Source organism: Amblyomma mixtum, chromosome 3 (genome assembly GCF_055824585.1).
Source record: "Amblyomma mixtum isolate Tamu chromosome 3, ASM5582458v1, whole genome shotgun sequence".
In the NCBI taxonomy this organism is placed as follows: Eukaryota; Metazoa; Arthropoda; class Arachnida; order Ixodida; family Ixodidae; genus Amblyomma; species Amblyomma mixtum.
The window spans coordinates 410482839-410507448 of record NC_143014.1 but is presented as its reverse complement, the minus strand read 5'-3'; the positions used below and the strand labels follow the sequence as shown (position 1 = coordinate 410507448).

Below are 24610 nucleotides of genomic sequence, written 5' to 3'. Positions count from 1 at the left end.
CAGAAAGGGGTCAGTGAACCCAGCGGGAGAAGGGAGGCGCCGAACGGCGGGGGATTACAGGAGACGTCAAACTCCCCTCATGGACGGAGTCGTTAGGCGGCATCCTGTGTGCACGTGTGTACGGCGAGGCAAACCCGCGTCCCAGTGCGTGGCTTTGTGCCATGTCTCCAGCGGCGTGCTTTGACCTATTGTCACGCTAGCTGCAGGCATGAGGAGCGACGATGGGAAAGAGATGAGTTGAAATGGCGTTCCTCGAACTTGGCGGCAACCGGACTTTGGGAAAGCGAGTGTTCGCGAAGCTCGCAGCGGGAAAGCATAATTATCTGAAATCGTGATGGTGGAAAGTGTGCATGTGTGTACAGTGTCGCGATGAGTTACCTTCTTTCCCCAATCATTCATTGGTTGTGTTGTTCTTTCCCCAATTGCTGATTGGTGGTATTTTCCTTTCCCCAATAAGTTATTCGGTGGATGTTTGTATAGTACTTGATTGGTTATTCTCCCACCGAGGGCGGGGACATAGGATTTAAAACCCGCTGCTTCGGCAGGACCGAGGGCTGGTTTCGTCACATAGAACTGCGAGCCAGTCAAGTGTAAATATGTTTTCTCCTTGCTTGTATCCTCCTTTGTGCTTTTAATTGTTATAAAAGTTTAACCTCTCCCGAAGTGTCCTCTTGCAATGTGATTGAGCAAAACGAATCTGCAAGACGTCAAGAATCCTACAACAATCATCTTTAACCCAATTTCCCTCTACAAGATCAAGAGGGAATCCAACTAACTCAGAACGCAACAATCTGACCTCCGGTTCTATGAAAACCTGACAGCCAAAAACAAGCGACTTCTCTGGCTTGCTCGTGTGAAGGCAAAGGAATTTGACTACAAGTTCACATGGGCACCAAATGGGAAAATTTTCTCAAGAAAAAGGGAAGGCGACCGTGTACTATGCATTGCTTCTGAGAGCGATCTCGAGAAGATTAGATAGTTTTCCATTTATCGTCTCAAGCTCTAAACCTGATTTTTTTTTGGTTAAGTATCACTATGGCTTACATTGACATTGTTTCTTTCAATAACCAAATGTCAAGCTTGAAGAAGCCTGAAAAAAATTATTTCTCAGTTCTTGATTTAAACGTCCGAAGCCTATGTCATAAACAGGATGAACTGGTCACATTGCTGAACGAACTGTCGATAAAATTTGATGTCCTGGTATTCTCGGAAACATGGTTGAAAAGTGAACTTGATGCTTTTAATCTTGAATCTTACACCAGTGTTTCTCAAACAAGGGGTGACAGGAGAGGAGGCGGACTCACTGCATACATAAAAAATGGAAAGTCCTACTACATACTTTCTGAAATTTGTGAAAACAATGAGGATGTTGAGGTACTGGCAGTGTCTTATAATAACATTATTGTGATAGCAATTTATCGACCCCCGTCGGGCTCTGAACACATGTTTTGTAATTACCTTGAAAAAATACTGGACTTTGTTACAATTAATAATATGAATGTAGTGATTGTAGGTGATATCAACATAAACCTTCTCTGCAAACAACCAGCTACTAAACACCTCCTTGACCTGTTGCTTAGCCACGGATTTGATAACAAGGTTGAATCTCCAACTAGGGTGACTGATTTTTCTGAGACACTCATTGACGTGTGTCTGTGCAACTTTGGCGGTTCTGGTGTAATTTCAGGTGTCCTGACTGTTGGTCTCAGTGATCACATGCCCATTTATAGCCTCATCCCACACCACACTGAATACAAAGATAAAAAACAACAAGAAAGCACTTATCGGAGGATTAATGACGAAAGTATAGCCAATTTCAGGAGTCTAGCCATGAACGCGGATTGGAGTGCCGTCCTATCTGAAAGTGATCCATGCTTTGCGCATGGAACATTTCAGACAATTGTTGAGTCACTTTATAATGAGGCGTTTCCGCGGCGGCCAGCAACGAAACATAAAAAGTCCAGGAAACCATAGATCTCAAAAGAACTTTATGACCGCATACTACATAAAAATCGCTTATTCTCAACTTTTATCGAAACAAAAAACGCAGAGATATTTCGAAATTTCAAGAAAATCAGGAACAAGCTAGGGGCCGACATAAAAAAGGCTAGACAACAATACTATCTAAACAAGTTCTCGAATACTACATCTCCAAAGCAGAGTTGGGCTCTCGTAAACGATATCCTCGGGAAAAAACCAAACAGTGTCCTCTCTTCACTAAACATTAATGGGATAGAATACACGGGGATTGAGTTGGCAAATAAATTTAACGAGCATTTCCTTACAGCTGGTGTAATGAAAAATGTAGATCCTCTCCGTAAAGAGCCTACAAGTTACATAAAGAAGACATACACAAATTCAATTTTCCTGGAACCATGTACTGATATTGAAATTGTAGACATAATTAACTCACTCCGAAACAATAGTGCTCCAGGAATAGATGACATCCTGACACGGCCAATCAAATTTGTTGCAGATATTTTAGCTGCCCCACTAGCACATATCTGTAACATCATGCTTAACACTGGTAGGTTCCCAGACTTGATGAAAGTGGCTCGTGTAGCTGTAATTCACAAGAGCGGTGATGCCAACAACCTCAACAACTACAGACCGATTTCCGTTCTCTCAAATTTTGCGAAGGTTGCTGAACATGTAATAAATAATCGCCTATATAATTATCTGGCACGACACAAAATTATTCAAAAGAGCAATATGGTTTCCAAAAGAATAAAACAACAGAATCTGCTTTGCTTAATATTAAGGAACAGCTAATTGACAATATAGAGAGAAGACTAGTAACAATAGGAATTTTTCTTGATTTAAAGAAAGCTTTCGACTCGGCTTCTCACCAGTTATTTAAAAAATCGTTTTCAAATAACCCAAATAAACGCAGTATCATCAACACCAGGGGAAATTGTAGTTGGTGTACCACAGGGTTCTATTTTAGGACCGATACTATTCCTTCTGTATATTAACGACATAGTGAACATACCTCAGACTAAGAATATTATTATTTACGCAGATGGTACTAATGTGTTGTTTTCAGGAAATAATATGGCTATCTTAGAAAAAGAAGCAAACGTATGGCTACAAGAACTTTCTTCATGGCTGGAATCTAACCAATTGAAACTAAATGTTGAAAAGACTAAATATGTCGTATTTAGAGCCAAAAACAAGATGATTACTGAAAGTTTTCAACTGAAATTTCAAAATTCAACTCTACTTCGTGAAAATTCAATAAAATTTTTAGGAGTAATTTTCGAGCAGCACTTACTGTGGAATGACCATTCAGATTATTTACGCAGTAAAGTATCGCGGTCAGTGGGCATAATAAACAGACTACGAATGCTTGTACCTGTCAGATGCAAACTACAGCTATACTACTCTTTAGTTCACTCCTATATACATTACGGCCTACTTGTGTGGGGAACAACAACACTTACTAATATAGCAAAATTATTTGCGCTGCAAAAAAGGGCTATCCGAGCTGTATTCAACCTTACACTCAGCCAAGACACAGGGGAGGTTTTTAGAAAGCACAAGTTACTTAATATACGAACAATGTATGACAAAAAACTGGCTATATACATAAAGAATCAAATAAAATACAGTAAAGAAACGTTTCAGAACACATATCTGCACATGCCTGGACTATATAACTTCCGAACAGCTAGTTTCCATGTTTCAAAGTCCCGCACAAATTATGGCCACCAAATGTTGACATGTATGATACCGCGAGTTCTAAATGCTTACGCCCCGCTACTTTCTATGGCAATGGAAAAACGAAGTGACCAAAGCTATAAAAGAGCCGTGCATGATATGCTACTTTCGTGACAGTGCTGTATAAGTAAACACCGTTGTATCCTTTTTGGTATCAAATCTGTATACTACTGCCAATTTAATTTTAACCTGCGTTTTTTTTTTCTGTTCGAAGTCGGTTGCTGTCAAATGCTTTGAATGTTTGTTTTAATTTGTTGTTTGTTTTTGTATAGGAGGGCAGGCCTTAGTCAGGTGTTGTTTAACGCCTTTTGCCTGCTCGTCCTTGGTTTACGTATGCATTGTAAACCAAAAATAAACCAATAAAAAAAAATGTCCCTCAGGTTTGTGTTGCGTCTGTATGTTACCCTTGGTCCGTCGGGAAATATTTTCTTGAGACGGTCGTTACCAGTTAAAATGGGGTAGTGTTTCCGCAGGATATTGTTTATGTTTGGAAGCGCGTTTGAGTATTTCGTTATAACTGCAGGAGGTCGTTGACTGTTGGCTTTTGTTCGTTTTTTAAGAACTACATCTCGTTTCAAAGTGGTTGCTCGTTGGAACGCATTATTAAGGGTTGTCTGTGGATGGTTTCTGGTGATTAGTGTGTTTTTTAGCGAGTGCAGGTGTTTCAGGTAGTCATCGTCGTCGCTACATATTCTTCTTAGTCTCGTTGCCTGTCCTACGAATATACCTTGTTTGCAGTGTCTTGGATGATGGCTAGTGAAATCTAAGTATTGTTGTCGGTCAGTAGGCTTCCTGTAAAGTGTGGTTTTGAGCTTGCTATTTTCTAAATAGACAGTGGTGTCAAGGAAATTGACTTGCGTTTTCGAGGAGTTCAAGGTGAATTTAATGCTGGAGTGGAATGAATTGAAATGTGTGACGAATGCCTTCAGGGTCTCAGCCCCATGCTCCCATATCATGAAAATATCGTCTATGTACCGCAGGTATATGAGTGGTTTTTTTAGAAATGAATTTAGAAGTTTAGATTCTAGTAGCCCCATAAAAATGTTCGCGTAGGTGGGTGCGAAGGGAGTGCCCATGCTTGTTCCAAATACTTGAAGGTAGTAAGAAGAATTGAATTCAAAGTAGTTGAGTGTTAGTACCAATTCAAGTAGCGTGAGGTACACTTCAGTTTCGTGCGGGTGAGGACTTTGAGTTAGAATTTTTAAGAGTGCGTCGATACCTTCATTAATGGGAATATTTGTGTACAAAGCGGCGACGTCAAGTGTGACAAGTATGCTATCTGCTGGGATAATGGAAGCGTCATTCAGAGACTCTATTATGCGGAGAAAGTGCGGTGTATCCTCGACAAAGGAAAGGAGGTGGGTGGGAATATCTGCAAGATAGTTGTTCAGGAAAATTGATAAGTTCTCTGTGGGCGTGTTATTGTTTGAAACGATAGGTCTGCCGGGGATATCTGCGGTAAACAAGTCTTCTTCGGAAACCTTATGGATTTTGGGAAGTAGGTAAAAGCGTCCTGCCTGTTTGTTTAGCGGATTTAAGAAGTGGTAATCGGACTGCGTGATTAGTTCTCTTGATAGTAAGTTTGCCAGTTTGTTCAGAATCAATTTGCAGAACTCTGAAGTGGGATCTGAATCTAATTTCCTATAATGACAAGGGTTGTTAAGTTGCCTAAAAGCTTCTTTTTTTGTATTTTTCGGCTGGCAGGATAACTATGCTACCTCCTTTGTCTGCAGGTTTAATGACTATATCGGTTCTAGAAGCTAAATGGTTCAGAGTAGCCTGTTCCGTTGGGGTAACGTTTCTGCGTTTTCGAGCTTGCTTTGTTTGGTCTATAATTTCTTTCGAGACAGATTTAATGTACAAGTCTAATTCGGGACTCTGCTGCGCTTCCGGCGTCCACGTGCTTTCGGCTTTGAGAGGGATGGGATTAAGGCTGGTTACTGCAGTAGGGTGAGCACGTGTTGGCCACGTGTTACAGGAAAGAGCTAGGTTAGTAATTGGGGTGTTTGCTTTTTCGGCAAAGAATTCCTTAATTCGCAATCTTCGCGCAAATTCTGTGAGGTCTTTGTGAAGTTCATACTCGTTAAGAAACAATATATCGGAGAAACGGGACAAACAATGAGTGCCAGATTAAACGGGCACCGGGCTGACCCAACACGGAATGAACAGAAGGCAGTGTCGACCCATTTTAATCAACGCCATCAAAAATTCGACGAACTCAAATTGTTCATTCTTCAGTCAGGCTTCAAATCGACTAGGGACAGAAAATACAGAGAAGCATTCCTAATCCACAAATTTAAAACACTGCAACCAACAGGGATTAACATGTCCAGAGGAAACCTGGAATCTCTCAGGTACATTCCAGGGTCAGCGTAATTTTAAATTAACAAATGTCTTGCACGTGGTCAGACTATTTCGTAGAACCTAACATAAGTATATTGTCGCTCCTTGCACCCTTCCCACGTCATATCTTCCACCACATTTCCGGCCATGTCACCCTCTCCCTTTGTTCACTTTTTTTTTCTCCTAATCCCCTGCTACCAGTTCTCGGAAACCATGACACTCCTGTTACCCCCTCCGCCCCCACTTTTTGGCTTTCTCTGAACACGAGCTATTTCCCCCCCTCCCCCTGCCTTGTCCTTCCTTGGAAATGCCCCCCTTCCTTTCTCCTTCCAGTGCCAGCTTCTTTTTTTCCCCTTGTTCTCATTTCCCTGTACCACGCTGACTAATCCTTTTATCTGAGTTTTGCAGGTTCACCCAGCGCCTCCTCCCCTGTCGCAGCCCCTTCAAAGCCTTTTGTTCATTACACACCCCCCGGATATTAGTTGTTCCTCTATTGCAGCCTAAGGAATCATGATTCACCTCCCTCCCCTTCCTGACACGCATCCCCTCCCACATCACTTTCCTGCCCCACCCCCGGGGTCTTCCTCCTCGGAGCGAAGGCCCTATTTAATCCCTGCCGATGATGAACGCTTTGCCCAGACGAAGACAAGTCCCCTTGTCGAAACGTTGGCTCTAGCAACCTGAGGTTTTCCCCTCCCTTGTTCATTTTGTGATCGCCAAGGACCATCTACCGCACCCTCTCTCTACCATGGACCAAACGATTATGTGCAACGATGGAAACTAAACAAATTTTATGAATTCCAAATTTGCAGCTGCATAAATATTTTATAACAAAATTTAACATTTGTTTCAAAATTTAGACTGTTGCCAGACTTACGTGAATAACCTTGGTGGCCAGATTTCTGAACGAAAACTATCACTTCCCACTTTTACTAAAAATGCTCAGTGGCAACAATTATTTGCTGACACAAAAACAGCCTCATTTCCGCAGCAATCAAAACAGCGTAAGTTCCAATCTTACAGCAAAGACATTGTTGTTGAGCTTTCAGATTTTTTATGCAGTGTGGTGAGACGTTTGTTCTCATAATGGCAACTATTTCTATTCGCGGATATGTTCTGTTTTATAAATTCAAAATTTGTAGCTGCATAATTATTTTATAACAATATTTAACATTTGTTTCAAATTTTTTACTTTGTTGCCAGACTTACGTGAATAACCTAGGTGGCCAGATTTCTGAACCAAACTATCACTTCCCGCTTGTACTAAAAATGCTTAGTGGGAACATATTATTTGCTGACACAAAAACAGCCTCATTTCCGCAGCAATCAAAACAGCGTAAGTTCCAATCTTACAACAAAGACATTGTTGTTGAGCTTTCAGATTTTTTATGCCGTGTGGCCAGACGTTTGTGCTCATAATGGCAACTATTTCTATTCGCGGATATGTTCTGTGTTTTATAAATTCAAAATTTGTAGCTGCCTAAGTATTTTATAACAATATTTAACATTTGTATCAAAGTTTTTACTTTGTTGCCAGACTTACGTGAATAACCTTGGTGGCCAGATTTCTGAACGAAAACTATCACTTCCCGCTTGTACTAAAAATGCTTAGTGGGAACTTATTATTTGCTGAGACAAAAGGAACCTCATTTCTGCAGCAAGTAAACCGTGTGAGCTCCAAGCTTACAACAAAGACATTGTTGTTTAGCTTTCAAATTTTTGATGCATTGTGGCCAGACGTTTGTGCTCATCATGGCAACTATGCATTTCTTATCGCAGATATATTTCGCGTTAGAGTAAAAAGTATTATTTTAATTTTTCTGTTGTGAGGTAGCAATAATTTATGCAACAAGTAGTCTAAATCTTAGTGAGTCGTCTGCATCAACGATGTTACAGCGGCGCCTCGCATCGAGCGCCCGTACCCGCGGTCCGACGCGGCATTTCGCCCTGCAGAGGAGGTGCCCAGCCCATATGACGTTTGCATGCGCCCAATCCACCGCTACAGCTGTCAGTAAGGAGTCCTGGGTGGTATCGCCACGCAGCCATAGAACCTGGAATAGCATAAGACCGTCGTAAGACTAGCCTTCGAAGCCGCCAGGTCCCGAGGGATCTCGGCCGGTTGACAAGGACGCGGGGGGGAGGGTGGGGGGCAAGTCCGCCCTCCTGCCACTTATCTGAACTAAATAAAGTTTGTCTGGGCTAGCTCTGCGCGTAGCCCGTTCCAAGTGTTGTTAGCCCTCTTTTACCAACTAGCAGAGTGTTCATTTTTCTTTAATTTTGCTGCGCTGCCTTACGGCCACAGCAAATTGAATATTTTCTCTGGCCAAGTCGGTCCGCGTTTTGAGGCCAAGACAGAGGCGGGCGGGGAGCACATAGATCAGAACCCCAGAAGCGTGCACGGCGGAGTCCGATTTGCCAGTCGCGGGTGTACTTCCGGGCGACGCGTAAAATTTTCTGTGTATGCAGGACCAAGCAAGCGACACGGGCGAAACACTTCACGCGACGGTGCTGCTTTAACAGCGCCCTACGAGGTCCACAAACAGTGCTAATTATTTACTGTCCAAAGTTCCTGCTATGCAGCGCGCGGGTCTGGAGGGAAGCGGCGGAGTGCTTGCCCTTTGCAAAAAAATACATATGAAAACAAAATGCATATGAAGGCAAAAAGAAATGAGCGCGCGCTGACACGCCGATTAACGGGGAGGGCTCTGCGTAGACCTTCGTCAGTGCTGCTGTTTCCAAAGCCATAAAGGCGATCTAGTCGAGCCGACCACCCACTGAAAACTCGTCGCAGTGAAATTATTCACTCCATTCTCCCAGTCGCTTGTCCCGGCGGCCGCCGGCGCACTCGCTCAACGCCGAGTTACCATGGAAAAAGGACATTTTCCTTCCTCCATGATGCGCCGCGAGCTGTTGGGGCGAGATCTAGTGCGGAAAACCGCATGGCGCTCGCGAGCTGTGGCCGCCGTGCTTTCCAAAAGTCGGTGCTAGTTGTTCGCAGCCGAAAGGCGTCGTCGCGCGCGCGGAGGCACAGAAAAAAGGAGCGGCAGCACACCGAGAGGGCGCTGCGGTCGCCGACGGGAGGGGACGCGCTTCTCATCGGCCCCTGCTATTATGCCAATTAACGCAGTGTTAATTTACAGTTAAAGCGATATATTTGGTATCAAAGTGTGCGCGAAGGTGCGGGGCATCGACCGGTACCAGTTTTGACCAAGCGGTACGTGATTCTCCCGATTTACGAGGACTTTTCTCTTGTGCGGTGCTAGGCCTAGCGTCGGCCTACCACAAGTACGGCCACCGGTGGCGACGGGCCCGGCCGCTAGGCCTAACCCGACGACGAGTACGACCAAGATGGCGTCCGAGAATGGAAGTGGACACGTCGATGGGAGACAACATAACGTCAGCGCCGAGCATCGGCAGTCTCGGCGGGCGTACGTCCATTGAAGTTCCCGGAGAGGACATTACACCGGAAGAAGCCGAAGGCTGGTCGGCCTCCGGCAAGCGCATCAAGCAGATCATGGCCGGCAAGGAAAACGGTGAGTCCGCCGTCACTACTCGCCAGTCTAGACCCAAGACTAGGGCCAGTTTTCCTAAGAGAGTTGCAGCCTCGGTAACGAAAGCGGCGATGATGCCGATAGACATGCCGAAGGAAGACACCAAGATAGTCATGAGACCATGGGGAGGTCTCAACGTAGCGAGAACTGAGGTTTCAATAATTATGTCGGCCGTCATGACGGCGGTTCGAATAACGAAGGAAGAAGCCAAAGCAGACACCATCTGCACGAACGCGCAGCAAAACATCATCGTGGTCAGCACCCCGGACGAGAGGCGTGCCACGCTGTACTCTAAGGTCAAAACCCTAAACGTAGGAGACAAGGCATACGAAGTCAGCGCCTACCGAACGGCGCCGGACGGCACGGTGAAGGGAGTCATCCGAGGCATAGCCGTACACGACACCCCGGAAGAGATAACCGAAAACATCGTGAAGCCATGCAACCCCCTAGCGGTGGAGGCGCGCAGAATCGGCAATACAACCACAGTGATAGTACTCTTCGCTGGACAAAAAGTACCGAACTACGTCAAGTATGGCTCGATATTAGTCAGGTGCGAGCTTTACCGCAAGCACTTTGACGTGTGCAGGCAATGCGGCAGGATCGGCCATAGAAGAGACGTATGCCCGAATCCCAATGCCAAAGTATGCTTCGGCTGCAGAATCGTGAACCCCAGCGAGGATCACAAACGCGAATGCAACCCCAAGTGCAAGCTCTGCGGGGGACAGCATCCAACGGGCGAGAGGGAATGCAAAAACAAGTACAAGATGCCGTATGTGGTCAAAAAACGGCAATGGGAACGCAAGATGGAAGCCATGCAGCAACAACTGGATCCGAAAAGCTTTCCGCCGCTGCGAGCGCCGTCTGCTGAGAGACCCCGCGGGGATTCGAGGCAGCGCGACAGCAGCCGCAAGAGGGACAACAGCAAGGGAGGCAGGAGCGCCAGCCGCCACAGACCGTCGCAGTCGGAGGAAAGAGTCACCTGGGCCGAAGCAGTCAAGGCTAACATGACAGAGAAAATACAACCACCGGCGCAAAACGCCACGAAGAAGTTCTAAGAAGAGAATGGAATGGTAATAAAAGCCCTAAGAGACGAGAACGAGAAGCTAAAGCAGAGAATCGCCGAGCAGGACGCAACCATCAAGGAAATCAACGCGAAGCTAACGACATTAATTGCGATGCAGCAACAGCAGCAGCTGCTGCCGAAGCCCGCACAAGAGAGGGAACAAGAAGAGATAACCGAGGACGAACTAGAGGTCGAGGTGGACCCGAGACCCACGAGAACGGCGGGACCGGCTCCCAAGAGGAGAGCCATAGAGGTCGCCAAGGAACGAAAGACAATGGAGAGAATCGAAAAACAGGACGTCAGACTCGACCGTCTGGAGGCGACCAGCAAGGAAACCAAAGAACGACTTACTGCGCTCGCGCAAACGGTTCAGCAGATGACAACGAATATACAGAGCACGATCCAGAACATGATGGCGCAAATGCAAGCACAGCTGCAGACGCAGATACAGGCACAAATACAATGTATGGAAGCACAGATCACCGCCAAACTGCAGCAATTATGGACGGGACAGCAAGTACAGCAGCATCCACACCCCCAGTGAGAGACCTCTTGGTCTGGCACTGGAACTGCAACGGCTTTACCGGCAAGAGAGCAGTGCTGCAGCAACACTTGCAGCAACTAACGAGGAAACCAGACGTCATAATGATTCAAGAAACACACAGCGAAGAGACGCCGAAACTACCGGGCTACCGGTCGCACGACAGCCCGCCGAGCAAAAGGGACACGTCCAAGGGCAAGGGCAGAGGGGTCTGCACCTTCGTTAGGAGAGGGATCACCTTCGTGGAACACGAAATGATCGGCAGAAGCGCCATCGAACACTGCACGGTGGAAGTAATCACGGGAAAGAAGAGGAGGGAGAGCACTTTCCTGGTGAACGTCTACAGCAACCCGTCCCACGGACAACAGAAATTCAAGGCACTGTTCCACAAGGCAGCTTCAGTCGCGGGAAGCAATACGCTCGTAGTGTGCGGAGGCTTTAACGCACCGAGCCAAGACTGGGGCTACCACAGAACGACGGTCAAGGGGAGAGAGCTGATGCAAGACGCCACCGACGTCGGACTGAACCTAATCACGGATCCGGCCTTTCCCACCAGGATCGGCACATCTGTTCCGAGAGACACAACTCCGGACCTTACCTTCATCAAAACTGAAGGAGGATCAAGAGAAGCGAAATGGAGAAACACGGGCCAAGAGCTGGGCAGCGATCACTACATCGTAGAGGTCGTCATACTGCTCGAAGGCCAAGGCAACACCGGCATAAGAAAGCATCGCATTACGGACTGGGACGCCTTTCGAAAGGCGCTACCCGCGGTGCAAGAGGACATTGCGGACATCGAGCAATGGGCGGCCAACGTCGTTGAGACGACGGAAGGAGCCACAAAAGAGCTAGAGACGGACGAACGGATAGACAAGATGGACAGTCGGCTGGCCCACCTGATAGAAGCCAAGCAGTCCATAAAGGCGAGGTGGCAGAAGCGACGAACCAACCGAAGTCTAAGGAAGAAGATCGCCGAGCTCAACAGGCAGATCGAGGTCCACTGCAGGGTGCTATGCACCCAACAGTGGAACGAGGCCTGCAACGAAGCCGACGGACAGATGCACAAGGGCAAGACGTGGAACATGCTGCGGCACCTCCTCGACGAAACCAAGACCAAGGGCCACCAACACAACAACCTGGCCAGGATCCTACACAAGGCAATCTGCGAACACGGGAAGGACGAGGTCAAGCGGCGCTTGGACGCCAAGTACCTGCCGACCACCCCCACGGAAAGACACCCGGATTACCAAGGCAAGGAGAACGAGACGCTAGATCGCGACATCCAGACCTGGGAAGTAAGAGTTGCCCTGCAGGAACTCAATGGAAGGTCTGCCGCGGGTCCCGATCGAGTGACCAACAGAGCGCTCAAGAACCTCAACGAAGCGGCCATCGAAACGCTCACGAACTTCTACAACAAGTGCTGGCAAGAAGGAAGGCTACCCAAGGAATGGAAAGCAGCCAAGACGATCCTCATCCCCAAGCCTGGCAGGCCGCCCAACATAGAGAACCTCAGGCCGATCTCACTCACTTCGTGCGTGGGAAAGGTCCTCGAGCACGTTCTCATGAACAGGTGGAAGCGTTACCTGGAAGAATCGGAGCTTTACCCAAACTCCATCATCGGGTTTCGGAACAAACTCGGGACGCAAGACGCCATGATCTTACTGAAGAACGAGATCATCGACGATACGACGGGCACCAAGGACAACAGAGCCGTACTCGGGCTGGACTTGCAGACCGCCTTTGATAAAGTGAGGCACTCGGCTATCCTGGCCCAAGTATCCAGGCTAAACATGGGAAGGAGGACATACCAGTACATCAAAGACTTCCTGACGGAACGAACCACCGAAATCTGTGCGGGAGACCTACAGCTCGAAGAGAAGAAGCTGGGCAGCGTCGGAACTACGCAGGGGTCGGTGATCTCCCCGCTACTCTTCAACCTCGTGATTATCGGGGTGGCCACCCGGCTACAAAGAGTAGCGGGAGTCCGGCACACCATCTACGCCGACGACGTGACGCTATGGGTACCGGGAGGAAGCGACGGACACATCGAGACAACGCTGCAAGGAGCGGTCAACGCCATCGAGGAGCAGCTGGACGGGTCTGGACTCGTTTGCACCCCGGCCAAGTCAGAACTGCTGGTGATTCCCCCGAAAGGATCGTGCAGGAAAAGAAAGAATATGGAAGTCAAGTACGAGCGTCCCAAGATCACGGTCAAGACGGCGGGAGGACAGGTAATACCGCAGGTCGAGAAGATTCGGACTCGGGCTGCTCGTCCAGCGAAACCGAGTCAACGGTGACACGGTCAACAAGCTCGCGGGCAAGGCGGCTGCGGCAATGAGACTCATCAAGAGGGTGTCCAACAGAAAAGCGGGGATGAAGGAGGAGAGCCTGACTAGGCTCGTTCAATCCTTCGCAGTTAGCCACATAACGTACGTGGCCGCCTTCCACAACTGGAGGCCGAGTGAACTTAACAAGATAGACGCCACAATACGCAAGGCGTATAAGGCGGCACTCGGTCTCCTTGGGGGCACGAGCACCGAAAAATTCATGGCGCTGGGAGTCCACAACACACTGGACGAAATAGCCGAAGCACAGAGAAGGGCGCAACTCGAGCGTCTCTCCGAAACGAGAACCGGAAGACAGATACTGCGGGACCTTGGCCTCGAACCGAGGGAAGGCAAGCAGCAGAAAGACGTACCTATACCAGATAGCATCAACAGAAAGCTCAGGGTCTTCCCGATCCCGAAGAACGTGAACCCCGAGCACAACAGGGAGCGGAGGTTGGCGAGGGCCAGGGCTCTCGTGGACCTCCACGCCAGAGAAGAAGGCGCCGCCTACGTGGACGCGGCAGAGTATCAAGGGAGCACCGACGCATACGCGGCGGTGGTTGTCGGGGATCGACGGGTGCAACGAAGACCGCGGTGAGCGTCCGGACTCGAGAAGCGCACCGGGCGGAGGAGGTGGCCATCGCCTTGGCTGTTTCCGACCCCGGATGTACTACAGTGTTGTGTGACTCTAGAACGGCAGTGAAGAACTACGCCAAGGGTAGGGTATGTAGTGAGGCCGCGAGCATACTGCGCAAGGGCGAAGACATCGGACGCAACAGTCCTGTGGTGATCAAGTGGTTTCTGGCCCACATGGGCAGTGACGTGTCGGAACGCGGAAACGTGAACCACAACGAGATGGCCAATTCGGCCGCGCGAGGACTAACCAACCGCGCGGCTGAAAGCACGGCCGACTCGGAGTCCTGGTCGCGGCGCAGTGCCAAGGACAAGATGACCACCTTCAACGAAATAGTGAAATGGTACAGACTGAACAGACAGACTATGCCGCCACCTCACCCGGGGCTTACCCGGAAGGAGGCAGTGTTATATAGACAGTTACAGACGGGGTCCCTGCTCACCCCGGTGCTAGCTAAGCACGTGTGTCCGAGTGTGCACGCGAGCGACATATGCAGACTGTGCGTGAAGGAGAGAGCCACCGCGGCTCACATCCTTTGGGACTGTAGCGTAAATCCGCGCGAAGCCAGCGAGAAGACGACGATCCCGACGCAGCTAGAGGCTGCAACGAGGAGCTGTGATCAAAAGACACAACTCAAGGCCGTCCAGCAGGTCTCGGCAGCTCTCGAGAGGCAGCGACCGAGCGAAACCGAGGAGAGGGGGGCGGCACCCCCAGGAAGGGGGCGGCGGCCCTCTCGAACCCGCGGAAGTAGCGAGGGACGTAACAAGACCTCAAGGAGCACAACGCACGAGATTGACGTAGTGGCTGCGTCGCGGTAAAAGCTTGTCCTCCCTGCTTGGAGGGAGCCTAACCGACTCTGCAGGCTTTCTAAATAAAAGTTGTTCTCTCTCTCTCTCGCAGCACACCCGGAATGGATGTCGCCAAGAAGTCCTTCGTGCAACTTGGGCGCTGAGCAATGCCAAGTTCTCCTACAGCAGGTCTGGTTTGCGAAGACGGGGCTCTTCCGGAGTATTGGTGTAGGGCAGTCGTTTCTCACTTTGTTCCGTACCAAGGCAGGACGCCCACCCACGGAGCTGACCGATACCGACCAGTGGCACGTCAACATCCTACTGCTTGCGGCGCAGCAAGCAGTAGGATGACATTTTTCTAGTGAACCGATCTCACACGTTGAACTCAGAGCCGAACTCGTCGCCTTTCAGGAGAAGGGAAAAGCTAATAGGCTTGAGTATTTCACGGTGTGTGTTTTGAATATTATAAGCGTCCTAAACTACTATGTCCTTCCCGAATGTATTTCTAATAGTGTATAGGTACGTTTTGGGATAATCAACGATCAATAGCCAATTACGACCGGTTAAATTTTTCTCTTGCTGGTGGAGCAGAAGATAACGCTCAAACCACGTGCTAACTTATCATATCATGTCTACTGTCATGTGGGGAGGGCCAGCGCAGCAGCAGCAGCCAGTGGACTACCGCACTAGGCGGCCCAGCCACATGTTCTGAGAACATTGAAGAAATAAAGATGTTTGTAATCAATCAATCAATCGCGCGATCACCGAACCCCTGACAGCGAGAGTCACTGAACCAACTGGCGACAACCCTACAGAGTTGTGCACAAGTGTAGTAGAAGTTATGGGCTTCAAATGACTAAAAATTACACCAAACGATTATGAACAAGCGAGGGGAAAACCTCAGGTTGCTAGAGCCAACGTTTCGACAAGGGGACTTGTCTTCGTCTGGGCAAAGAGTTCATCATCGGCAGGGATTAAATAGGGCCTTCGCTCCGAGGAGGAAGGCCCCGGGGGTGGGGAAGGTAAGTGATGTGCGAGGGGATGCGTGTCAGGAAGGGGAGGGAGGTGAATCATGATTCCTTAGGCTGCAATAGTGGAACAACTAATATCCGGGGGGTGTGTAATCAACAAAAGGTTTTGAAGGGGCTGCGACGGGGGAGGAGGCGCTGGGTGAACCTGCAAAACTCAGATAAAAGGATTAGTCAGCGTGGTACAGGGAAATGAGAACAAGGGAAAAAAAAAAGAAGCTGGCACTGGAAGGAGAAAGGAAGGGGGGCATTTCCAAGGAAGGACAAGGCAGGGGGTGGGGGGGAAATGGCTCGTGTTCAGAGAAAGCCAAAAAGTGGGGGCGGAGGGGGTAACAGGAGTGTCATGGTTTCCGAGAACTGGTAGCAGGGGATTAGGAGAAAAAAAAAGTGAACAAAGGGAGAGGGTGACAAGGCCGGAAATGTGGTGGAAGATATGACGTGGGAAGGCTGCAAGGAGCGACAATATACTTATGTGAGGTTCTACGAAATAGTCTGACCACGTGCAAGACATTTGTTAATTTAAAATTATGCTGACCCTGAAATGTACCTGAGAGATTCCAGGTTTCCTCTGGACATGTTAATCCCTGTTGGTTGCAGTGTTTTAAATTTGTGGATTAGGAATGCTTCTCTGTATTTTCTGTCCCTAGTCGATTTGAAGCCTGACTGAAGAATGAACAATTTGAGTTCGTCGAATTTGTGATGGCGTTGATTAAAATGGGTCGACACTGCCTTCTGTTCATTCCGTGTTGTGTCAGCCCGGTGCCCGTTTAATCTGGCACTCATTGTTTTTCCGATTTCTCCGATATATTGTTTCTCGCAGTAGGAGCACTGGAGCATGTAGATAATATTGGACGATGTGCAGTCAAAACTGGTCTTTATATCGACACTGAAATCGCTTGCGTATTTTTAACCGTAGTGTCCCTTTGTAAATGTCTGCATGTCTTGCATCTAGGTCGAGAGCATGAAGTTAGTGTCGGTGGTGGTTTCTTACCGAGCCTAGCATGCACCAGGATGTCCCTCAGGTTTGTGTTGCGTCTGTATGTTACCCTTGGTCCGTCGGGAAATATTTTCTTGAGACGGTCGTTACCAGTTAAAATGGGGTAGTATTTCCGCAGGATATTGTTTATGTTTGGAAGCGCGTTTGAGTATTTCGTTATAACTGCAGGAGGTCGTTGACTGATGGCTTTTGTTCGTTTTTTAAGAACTACATCTCGTTTCAAAGTGGTTGCTCGTTGGAACGCATTATTAAGGGTTGTCTGTGGATGGTTTCTGGTGATTAGTGTGTTTTTTAGCGAGTGGAGGTGTTTCAGGTAATCATCGTCGTCGCTACATATTCTTCTTAGTCTCGTTGCCTGTCCTACGAATATACCTTGTTTGCAGTGTCTTGGATGATGGCTAGTGAAATCTAAGTATTGTTGTCGGTCAGTAGGCTTCCTGTAAAGTGTGGTTTTGAGCTTGCTATTTTCTAAATAGACAGTGGTGTCAAGGAAATTGACTTGCGTTTTCGAGGAGTTCAAGGTGAATTTAATGCTGGAGTGGAATGAATTGAAATGTGTGACGAATGCCTTCAGGGTCTCAGCCCCATGCTCCCATATCATGAAAATATCGTCTATGTACCGCAGGTATATGAGTGGTTTTTTTAGAAATGAATTTAGAAGTTTAGATTCTAGTAGCCCCATAAAAATGTTCGCGTAGGTGGGTGCGAAGGGAGTGCCCATGCTTGTTCCAAATACTTGAAGGTAGTAAGAAGAATTGAATTCAAAGTAGTTGAGTGTTAGTACCAATTCAAGTAGCGTGAGGTACACTTCAGTTTCGTGCGGGTGAGGACTTTGAGTTAGAATTTTTAAGAGTGCGTCGATACCTTCATTAATGGGAATATTTGTGTACAAAGCGGCGACGTCAAGTGTGACAAGTATGCTATCTGCTGGGATAATGGAAGCGTCATTCAGAGACTCTATTATGCGGAGAAAGTGCGGTGTATCCTCGACAAAGGAAGGGAGGTGGGTGGGAATATCTGCAAGGTAGTTGTTCAGGAAAATTGATAAGTTCTCTGTGGGCGTGTTATTGTTTGAAACGATAGGTCTGCCGGGGATATCTGCTTTAAACAAGTCTTCTTCGGAAACCTTATGGATTTTGGGAAGTAGATAAAAGCGTCCTGCCTGTTTGTTTAGCGGATTTAAGAAGTGGTAATCGGACTGCGTGATTAGTTCTCTTGATAGTAAGTTTGCCAGTTTGTTCAGAATCAATTTGCAGAACTCTGAAGTGGGATCTGAATCTAATTTCCTATAATGACAAGGGTTGTTAAGTTGCCTAAAAGCTTCTTTTTTGTATTTTTCGGCTGGCAGGATAACTATGCTACCTCCTTTGTCTCCAGGTTTAATGACTATATCGGTTCTAGAAGCTAAATGGTTCAGAGTAGCCTGTTCCGTTGGGGTAACGTTTCTGCGTTTTGGAGCTTGCTTTGTTTGGTCTATAATTTCTTTCGAGACAGATTTAATGTACAAGTCTAATTCGGGACTCTGCTGCGCTTCCGGCGTCCACGTGCTTTCGGCTTTGAGAGGGATGGGATTAAGGCTGGTTACTGCAGTAGGGTGAGCACGTGTTGACCACGTGTTACAGGAAAGAGCTAGGTTAGTAATTGGGGCGTTTGCTTTTTCGGCAAAGAATTCCTTAATTCGCAATCTTCGCGCAAATTCTGTGAGGTCTTTGTGAAGTTCATACTCGTTAAGAAACAATATATCGGAGAAACCGGACAAACAATGAGTGCCAGATTAAACGGGCACCGGGCTGACCCAACACGGAATGAACAGAAGGCAGTGTCGACCCATTTTAATCAACGCCATCACAAATTCGACGAACTCAAATTGTTCATTCTTCTGTCAGGCTTCAAATCGACTAGGGACAGAAAATACAGAGAAGCATTCCTAATCCACAAATTTAAAACACTGCAACCAACAGGGATTAACATGTCCAGAGAAAACCTGGAATCTCTCAGGTACATTCCAGGGTCAGCATAATTTTAAATTAACAAATGTCTTGCACGTGGTCAGACTATTTCGTAGAACCTCACATAAGTATATTGTAAGGGTTCGGTAGCGTTCGCGGGGGTCATCGGAACGCGGCTGGGTGTGCTCACAGCGAAGCGTCTCCTTTCTTGGAACGCGGCCGCTCGCGAACGCGCCGGCAGGTATACGGGTGTTCCCCCACCCGCGGTACTGATTCGCACACGTGCTGGCACGGATGTATATTTGTGTTTTTGTTTTATTTTGTGGTGGAGAGAGCGCTCTACCTTACGGAAGCTGGAGGGCTGGCCATGCCCTGGATGAACCAACCATGTTAAGAGCACAACATGATTGGAAGCTGCAAATGTGGGCTGGGCCTTGATGTCTTTAAAACCTGGCTCCGGCGCCAGAAAAAGAGGTTCTGCGCTAAGGTCAGATGCAACGCATCTTCGGCAACGCCGAGTAGGGGCTTCCCCTAGTATTAGCCAGATCCACCTTTTTGTTTTTGTTTGTCCTTGTGCCGTTAATTTGTCTCGAGTGTCTAAACTTCTGTACGCTGTAAATATCTGTACATAAACCTCAGTTATTGCCTTTCTTTATCCCTGCGTGTCAACACATCTTGAGACCGTCTCTGACGGGGCACCGCTGGTGCAGAGACCAAGCTTCAGTCTTCCAGTTGAAACCAACCCGTCTCTGGCGGGGCACCGCTGGTGCAATAAGGAAGATAATGAACCTGTGAAAATTTACTTATATTGTCGCTCCTTGCACCCTTCCCACGTCATATCTTCCACCACATTTCCGGCCATGTCACCCTCTCCCTTTGTTCACTTTTTTTTTTCTCCTAATCCCCTGCTACCAGTTCTCGGAAACCATGACACTCCTGTTACCCCCTCCGCCCCCACTTTTTGGCTTTCTCTGAACACGAGCCATTTCCCCCCCTCCCTCTGCCTTGTCCTTCCTTGGAAATGCCCCCCTTCCTTTCTCCTTCCAGTGCCAGCTTCTTTTTTTTTCCCCTTGTTCTCATTTCCCTGTACCACGCTGACTAATCCTTTTATCTGAGTTTTGCAGGTTCACCCTGCGCCTCCTCCCCCGTCGCAGCCCCTTCAAAGCCTTTTGATCATTACACACCCCCCGGATATTAGTTGTTCCACTATTGCAGCCTAAGGAATCATGATTCACCTCCCTCCCCTTCCTGACACGCATCCCCTCCCACATCACTTTCCTGCCCCACCCCCGGGGCCTTCCTCCTCGGAGCGAAGGCCCTATTTAATCCCTGCCGATGATGAACGCTTTGCCCAGACGAAGACAAGTCCCCTTGTCGAAACGTTGGCTCTAGCAACCTGAGGTTTTCCCCTCCCTTGTTCATTTTGTGATCGCCAAGGACCATCTACCGCACCCTCTCTCTACCATGGACCAAACGATTATGTGCAACGATGGAAACTAAACAAATTTTATTAATTCCAAATTTGCAGCTGCATAAATATTTTATAACAAAATTTAACATTTGTTTCAAAATTTAGACTGTTGCCAGACTTACGTGAATAACCTTGGTGGCCAGATTTCTGAACGAAAACTATCACTTCCCACTTTTACTAAAAATGCTCAGTGGCAACAATTATTTGCTGACACAAAAACAGCCTCATTTCCGCAGCAATCAAAACAGCGTAAGTTCCAATCTTACAACAAAGACATTGTTGTTGAGCTTTCAGATTTTTTATGCAGTGTGGCCAGACGTTTGTGCTCATAATGGCAACTATTTCTATTCGCGGATATGTTCTGTTTTATAAATTCGAAATTTGTAGCTGCATAATTGTTTTATAACAATATTTAACATTTGTTTCAAATTTTTTACTTTGTTGCCAGACTTACGTGAATAACCTTGGTGGCCAGATTTCTGAACCAAACTATCACTTCCCGCTTGTACTAAAAATGCTTAGTGGGAACATATTATTTGCTGACACAAAAACGGCCTCATTTCCGCAGCAATCAAAACAGCGTAAGTTCCAATCTTACAACAAAGACAGTGTTGTTGAGCTTTCAGATTTTTTATGCCGTGTGGCCAGACGTTTGTGCTCATAATGGCAACTATTTCTATTCGCGGATATGTTCTGTGTTTTATAAATTCAAAATTTGTAGCTGCCTAAGTATTTTATAACAATATTTAACATTTGTTTCAAAGTTTTTACTTTGTTGCAAGACTTACGTGAATAACCTTGGTGGCCAGATTTCTGAACGAAAACTATCACTTCCCGCTTGTACTAAAAATGCTTAGTGGGAACTTATTATTTGCTGAGACAAAAGGAACCTCATTTCTGCAGCAAGTAAAACAGTGTGAGCTCCAAGCTTACAACAAAGACATTGTTGTTGAGCTTTCAAATTTTTGATGCATTGTGGCCAGACGTTTGTGCTCATCATGGCAACTATGCATTTCTTATCGCAGATATATTTCGCGTTAGAGTAAAAAGTATTATTTTATTTTTTCTGTTGTGAGGTAGCAATAATTTATGCAACATCTACTCTAAATCTTAGTGAGTCGTCTGCATCAACGATGTTACAGCGGCGCCTCGCATAGAGCGCCCGTACCCGCGGTCCGACGCGGCATTTCGCCCTGCAGAGGAGCTGCCCAGCCCATATGACGTTTGCATGCGCCCAATCCACCGCTGCAGCTGTCAGTAAGGAGTCCTGGGTGGTATCGCCACGCAGCCATAGGACCTGGAAGAGCATAAGACCGTCGTAAGACTAGCCTTCGAAGCCGCCAGGTCCCGAGGGATCTCGGCCGGTTGACAAGGACGCGGGGGGGAGGGTGGGGGGCAAGTCCGCCCTCCTGCCACTTATCTGAACTAAATAAAGTTTGTCTGGGCTAGCTCTGCGCGTAGCCCGTTCCAAGTGTTGTTAGCCCTCTTTTACCAACTAGCAGAGTGTTCATTTTTCTTTAATTTTGCTGCGCTGCCTTACGGCCACAGCAAATTGAATATTTTCTCTGGCCAAGTCGGTCCGCGTTTTGAGGCCAAGACAGAGGCGGGCGGGGAGCACATAGATCAGAACCCCAGAAGCGTGCACGGCGGAGTCCGATTTGCCAGTCGCGGGTGTACTTCCGGGCGACGCGTAAAATTTTCTGTGTATGCAGGACCAAGCAAGCGACACGGGCGAAACACTTCACGCGACGGTGCTGCTTTAACAGCGCCCTACGAGGTTCACAAACAGTGCTAATTATTTACTGTCCAAAGTTCCTGCTATGCAGCGCGCGGGGCTGGAGGGAAGCGGCGGAGTGCTTGCCCTTTGCAAAAAAATACATATGAAAACAAAATGCATATGAAGGCAAAAAGAAATGAGCGCGCGCTGACACGCCGATTAACGGGGAGGGCTCTGCGTAGACCTTCGTCAGTGCTACTGTTTCCAAAGCCATAAAGGCGATCTAGTCGAGCCGACCACCCACTGAAAACTCGTCGCAGTGAAATTATTCACTCCATTCTCCCAGTCGCTTGTCCCGGCGGCCGCCGGCGCACTAGCTCAACGCCGAGTTACCATGGAAAAAGGACATTTTCCTTCCTCCATGATGCGCCGCGAGCTGTGGGGGCGAGATCTAGTGCGGAAAACCGCATGGCGCTCGCGAGCTGTGGCCGCAATGCTTTCCAAAAGTCGGTGCTAGTTGCTCGCTGCCGAAAGGCGTCGTCGCGCACGCGGAGGCGCAGAAAAAAAGAGCGGCAGCACACCCGGACTGGATGTCGCCAAGAAGTCCTTCGTGCAACTTGGGCGCTGAGCAACTCCAAGTTCTCCTACAGCAGGTCTGGTTTGCGAAGACGGGGCTCTTCCGGAGTATTGGTGTAGGGCAGTCGTTTCTCACTTTGTTCCGTACCAAGGCAGGACGCCCACCCACAGAGCTGACCGATACCGACCAGTGGCACGTCAACATCCTACCGCTTGCGGCCCAGCAAGGAGTAGGATGACATTTTTCTAGTGAAGGGATCTCACACGTTGAACTGAGAGCCGAACTGGTCGCCTTTCAGCAGAAGGGAAAAGCTAATAGGCTTGAGTATTTCACGGTGTGTGTTTTGAATATTATAAGCGTCCTAAACTACTATGTCCTTCCCGAATGTATTTCTAATAGTGTATAGGTACGTTTTGGGATAATCAACGATCAATAGCCAATTACGACCGCTTAATTTTTTCTCTTGCTGGTGGAGCAGAAGATAACGCTCAAACCACGTGATAACTTATCATATCATGTCTGCTGTCATGTGGGGAGGGCCAGCGCAGCAGCAGCAGCCAGTGGACTACCGCACTAGGCGGCCCACCCACATGTTCTGAGAACATTGAAGAAATAAAGATGTTTGTAATCAATCAATCGATCGCGCGATCACCGAACCCCTGACAGCGAGAGTCACTGAACCAACTGGCGACAACCCTGCAGAGTTGTGCACAAGTGTAGTAGAAGTTATGGGCTTCAAATGCCTAAAAATTACACCAAACGATTATGTGCAACGATGGAAACTAAACAAATTTTATTAATTCCAAATTTGCAGCTGCATAAATATTTTATAACAAAATTTAACATTTGTTTCAAAATTTAGACTGTTGCCAGACTTACGTGAATAACCTTGGTGGCCAGATTTCTGAACCAAACAATCACTTTCCGCTTGTACTAAAAATGCTTAGTGGAAACATATTATTTGCTGACACAAAAACAGCCTCATTTCCGCAGCAATCAAAACAGCGTAAGTTCCAATCTTACAACAAAGACATTGCTGTTGAGCTTTCAGATTTTTTATGCCGTGTGGCCAGACGTTTGTGCTCATAATGGCAACTATTTCTATTCGCGGATATGTTCTGTGTTTTATAAATTCAAAATTTGTAGCTGCCTAAGTATTTTATAACAATATTTAACATTTGTTTCAAAGTTTTTACTTTGTTGCCAGACTTACGTGAATAACCTTGGTGGCCAGATTTCTGAACGAAAACTATCACTTCCCGCTTGTACTAAAAATGCTTAGTGGGAACTTATTATTTGCTGAGACAAAAGGAACCTCATTTCTGCAGCAAGTAAAACAGTGTGAGCTCCAAGCTTACTACAAAGACATTGTTGTTGAGCTTTCAAATTTTTGATGCATTGTGGCCAGACGTTTGTGCTCATCATGGCAACTATGCATTTCTTATCGCAGATATATTTCACGTTAGAGTAAAACGTATTATTTTATTTTTTCTGTTGTGAGGTAGCAATAATTTATGCAACATCTAGTCTAAATCTTAGTGAGCCGTCTCCATCAACGATGTTACAGCGGCGCCTCGCATCGAGCGCCCGTACCCGCGGTCCGACGCGGCATTTCGCCCTGCAGAGGAGCTGCCCAGCCCATATGACGTTTGCATGCGCCCAATCCACCGCTGCAGCTGTCAGTAAGGAGTCCTGGGTGGTATCGCCACGCAGGCATATAGGACCTGGAAGAGCATAAGACCGTCGTAAGACTAGCCTTCGAAGCCGCCAGGTCCCGAGGGATCTCGGTCGGTTGACAAGGACGCGGGGGGGAGGGTGGGGGGCAAGTCCGCCCTCCTGCCACTTATCTGAACTAAATAAAGTTTGTCAGTGCTAGCTCTGCGCGTAGCCCGTTCCAAGTGTTG

The 24610-nt window shown here is 47.5% G+C and overlaps 1 protein-coding gene across 1 annotated transcript; it reads left to right on the top strand.

Annotated features, from left to right (window-relative positions):
• The first annotated feature begins 9411 nt into the window (after positions 1-9411).
• LOC149357643 (uncharacterized) lies at positions 9412-24172 on the top strand. The gene is made up of 3 exons (XM_089576643.1): positions 9412-9491; positions 9628-10473; positions 24157-24172. Exons 1-3 carry the CDS (start codon positions 9412-9414, stop codon positions 24170-24172), a joined length of 942 nt encoding a protein of 313 aa, XP_089432769.1.
• Positions 24173-24610: the final 438 nt, after the last annotated feature.

Coding starts and splice junctions, on each gene's coding strand:
- LOC149357643 (XM_089576643.1), top strand. CDS start 9,412: ATGGCGTCCGAGAATGGAAGTGGACACGTCGATGGGAGACAACATAAC. Junction 9,492..9,627: donor CATCGGCAGTCTCGGCGGGC/GTACGTCCATTG, acceptor TCGCCAGTCTAG/ACCCAAGACTAGGGCCAGTT.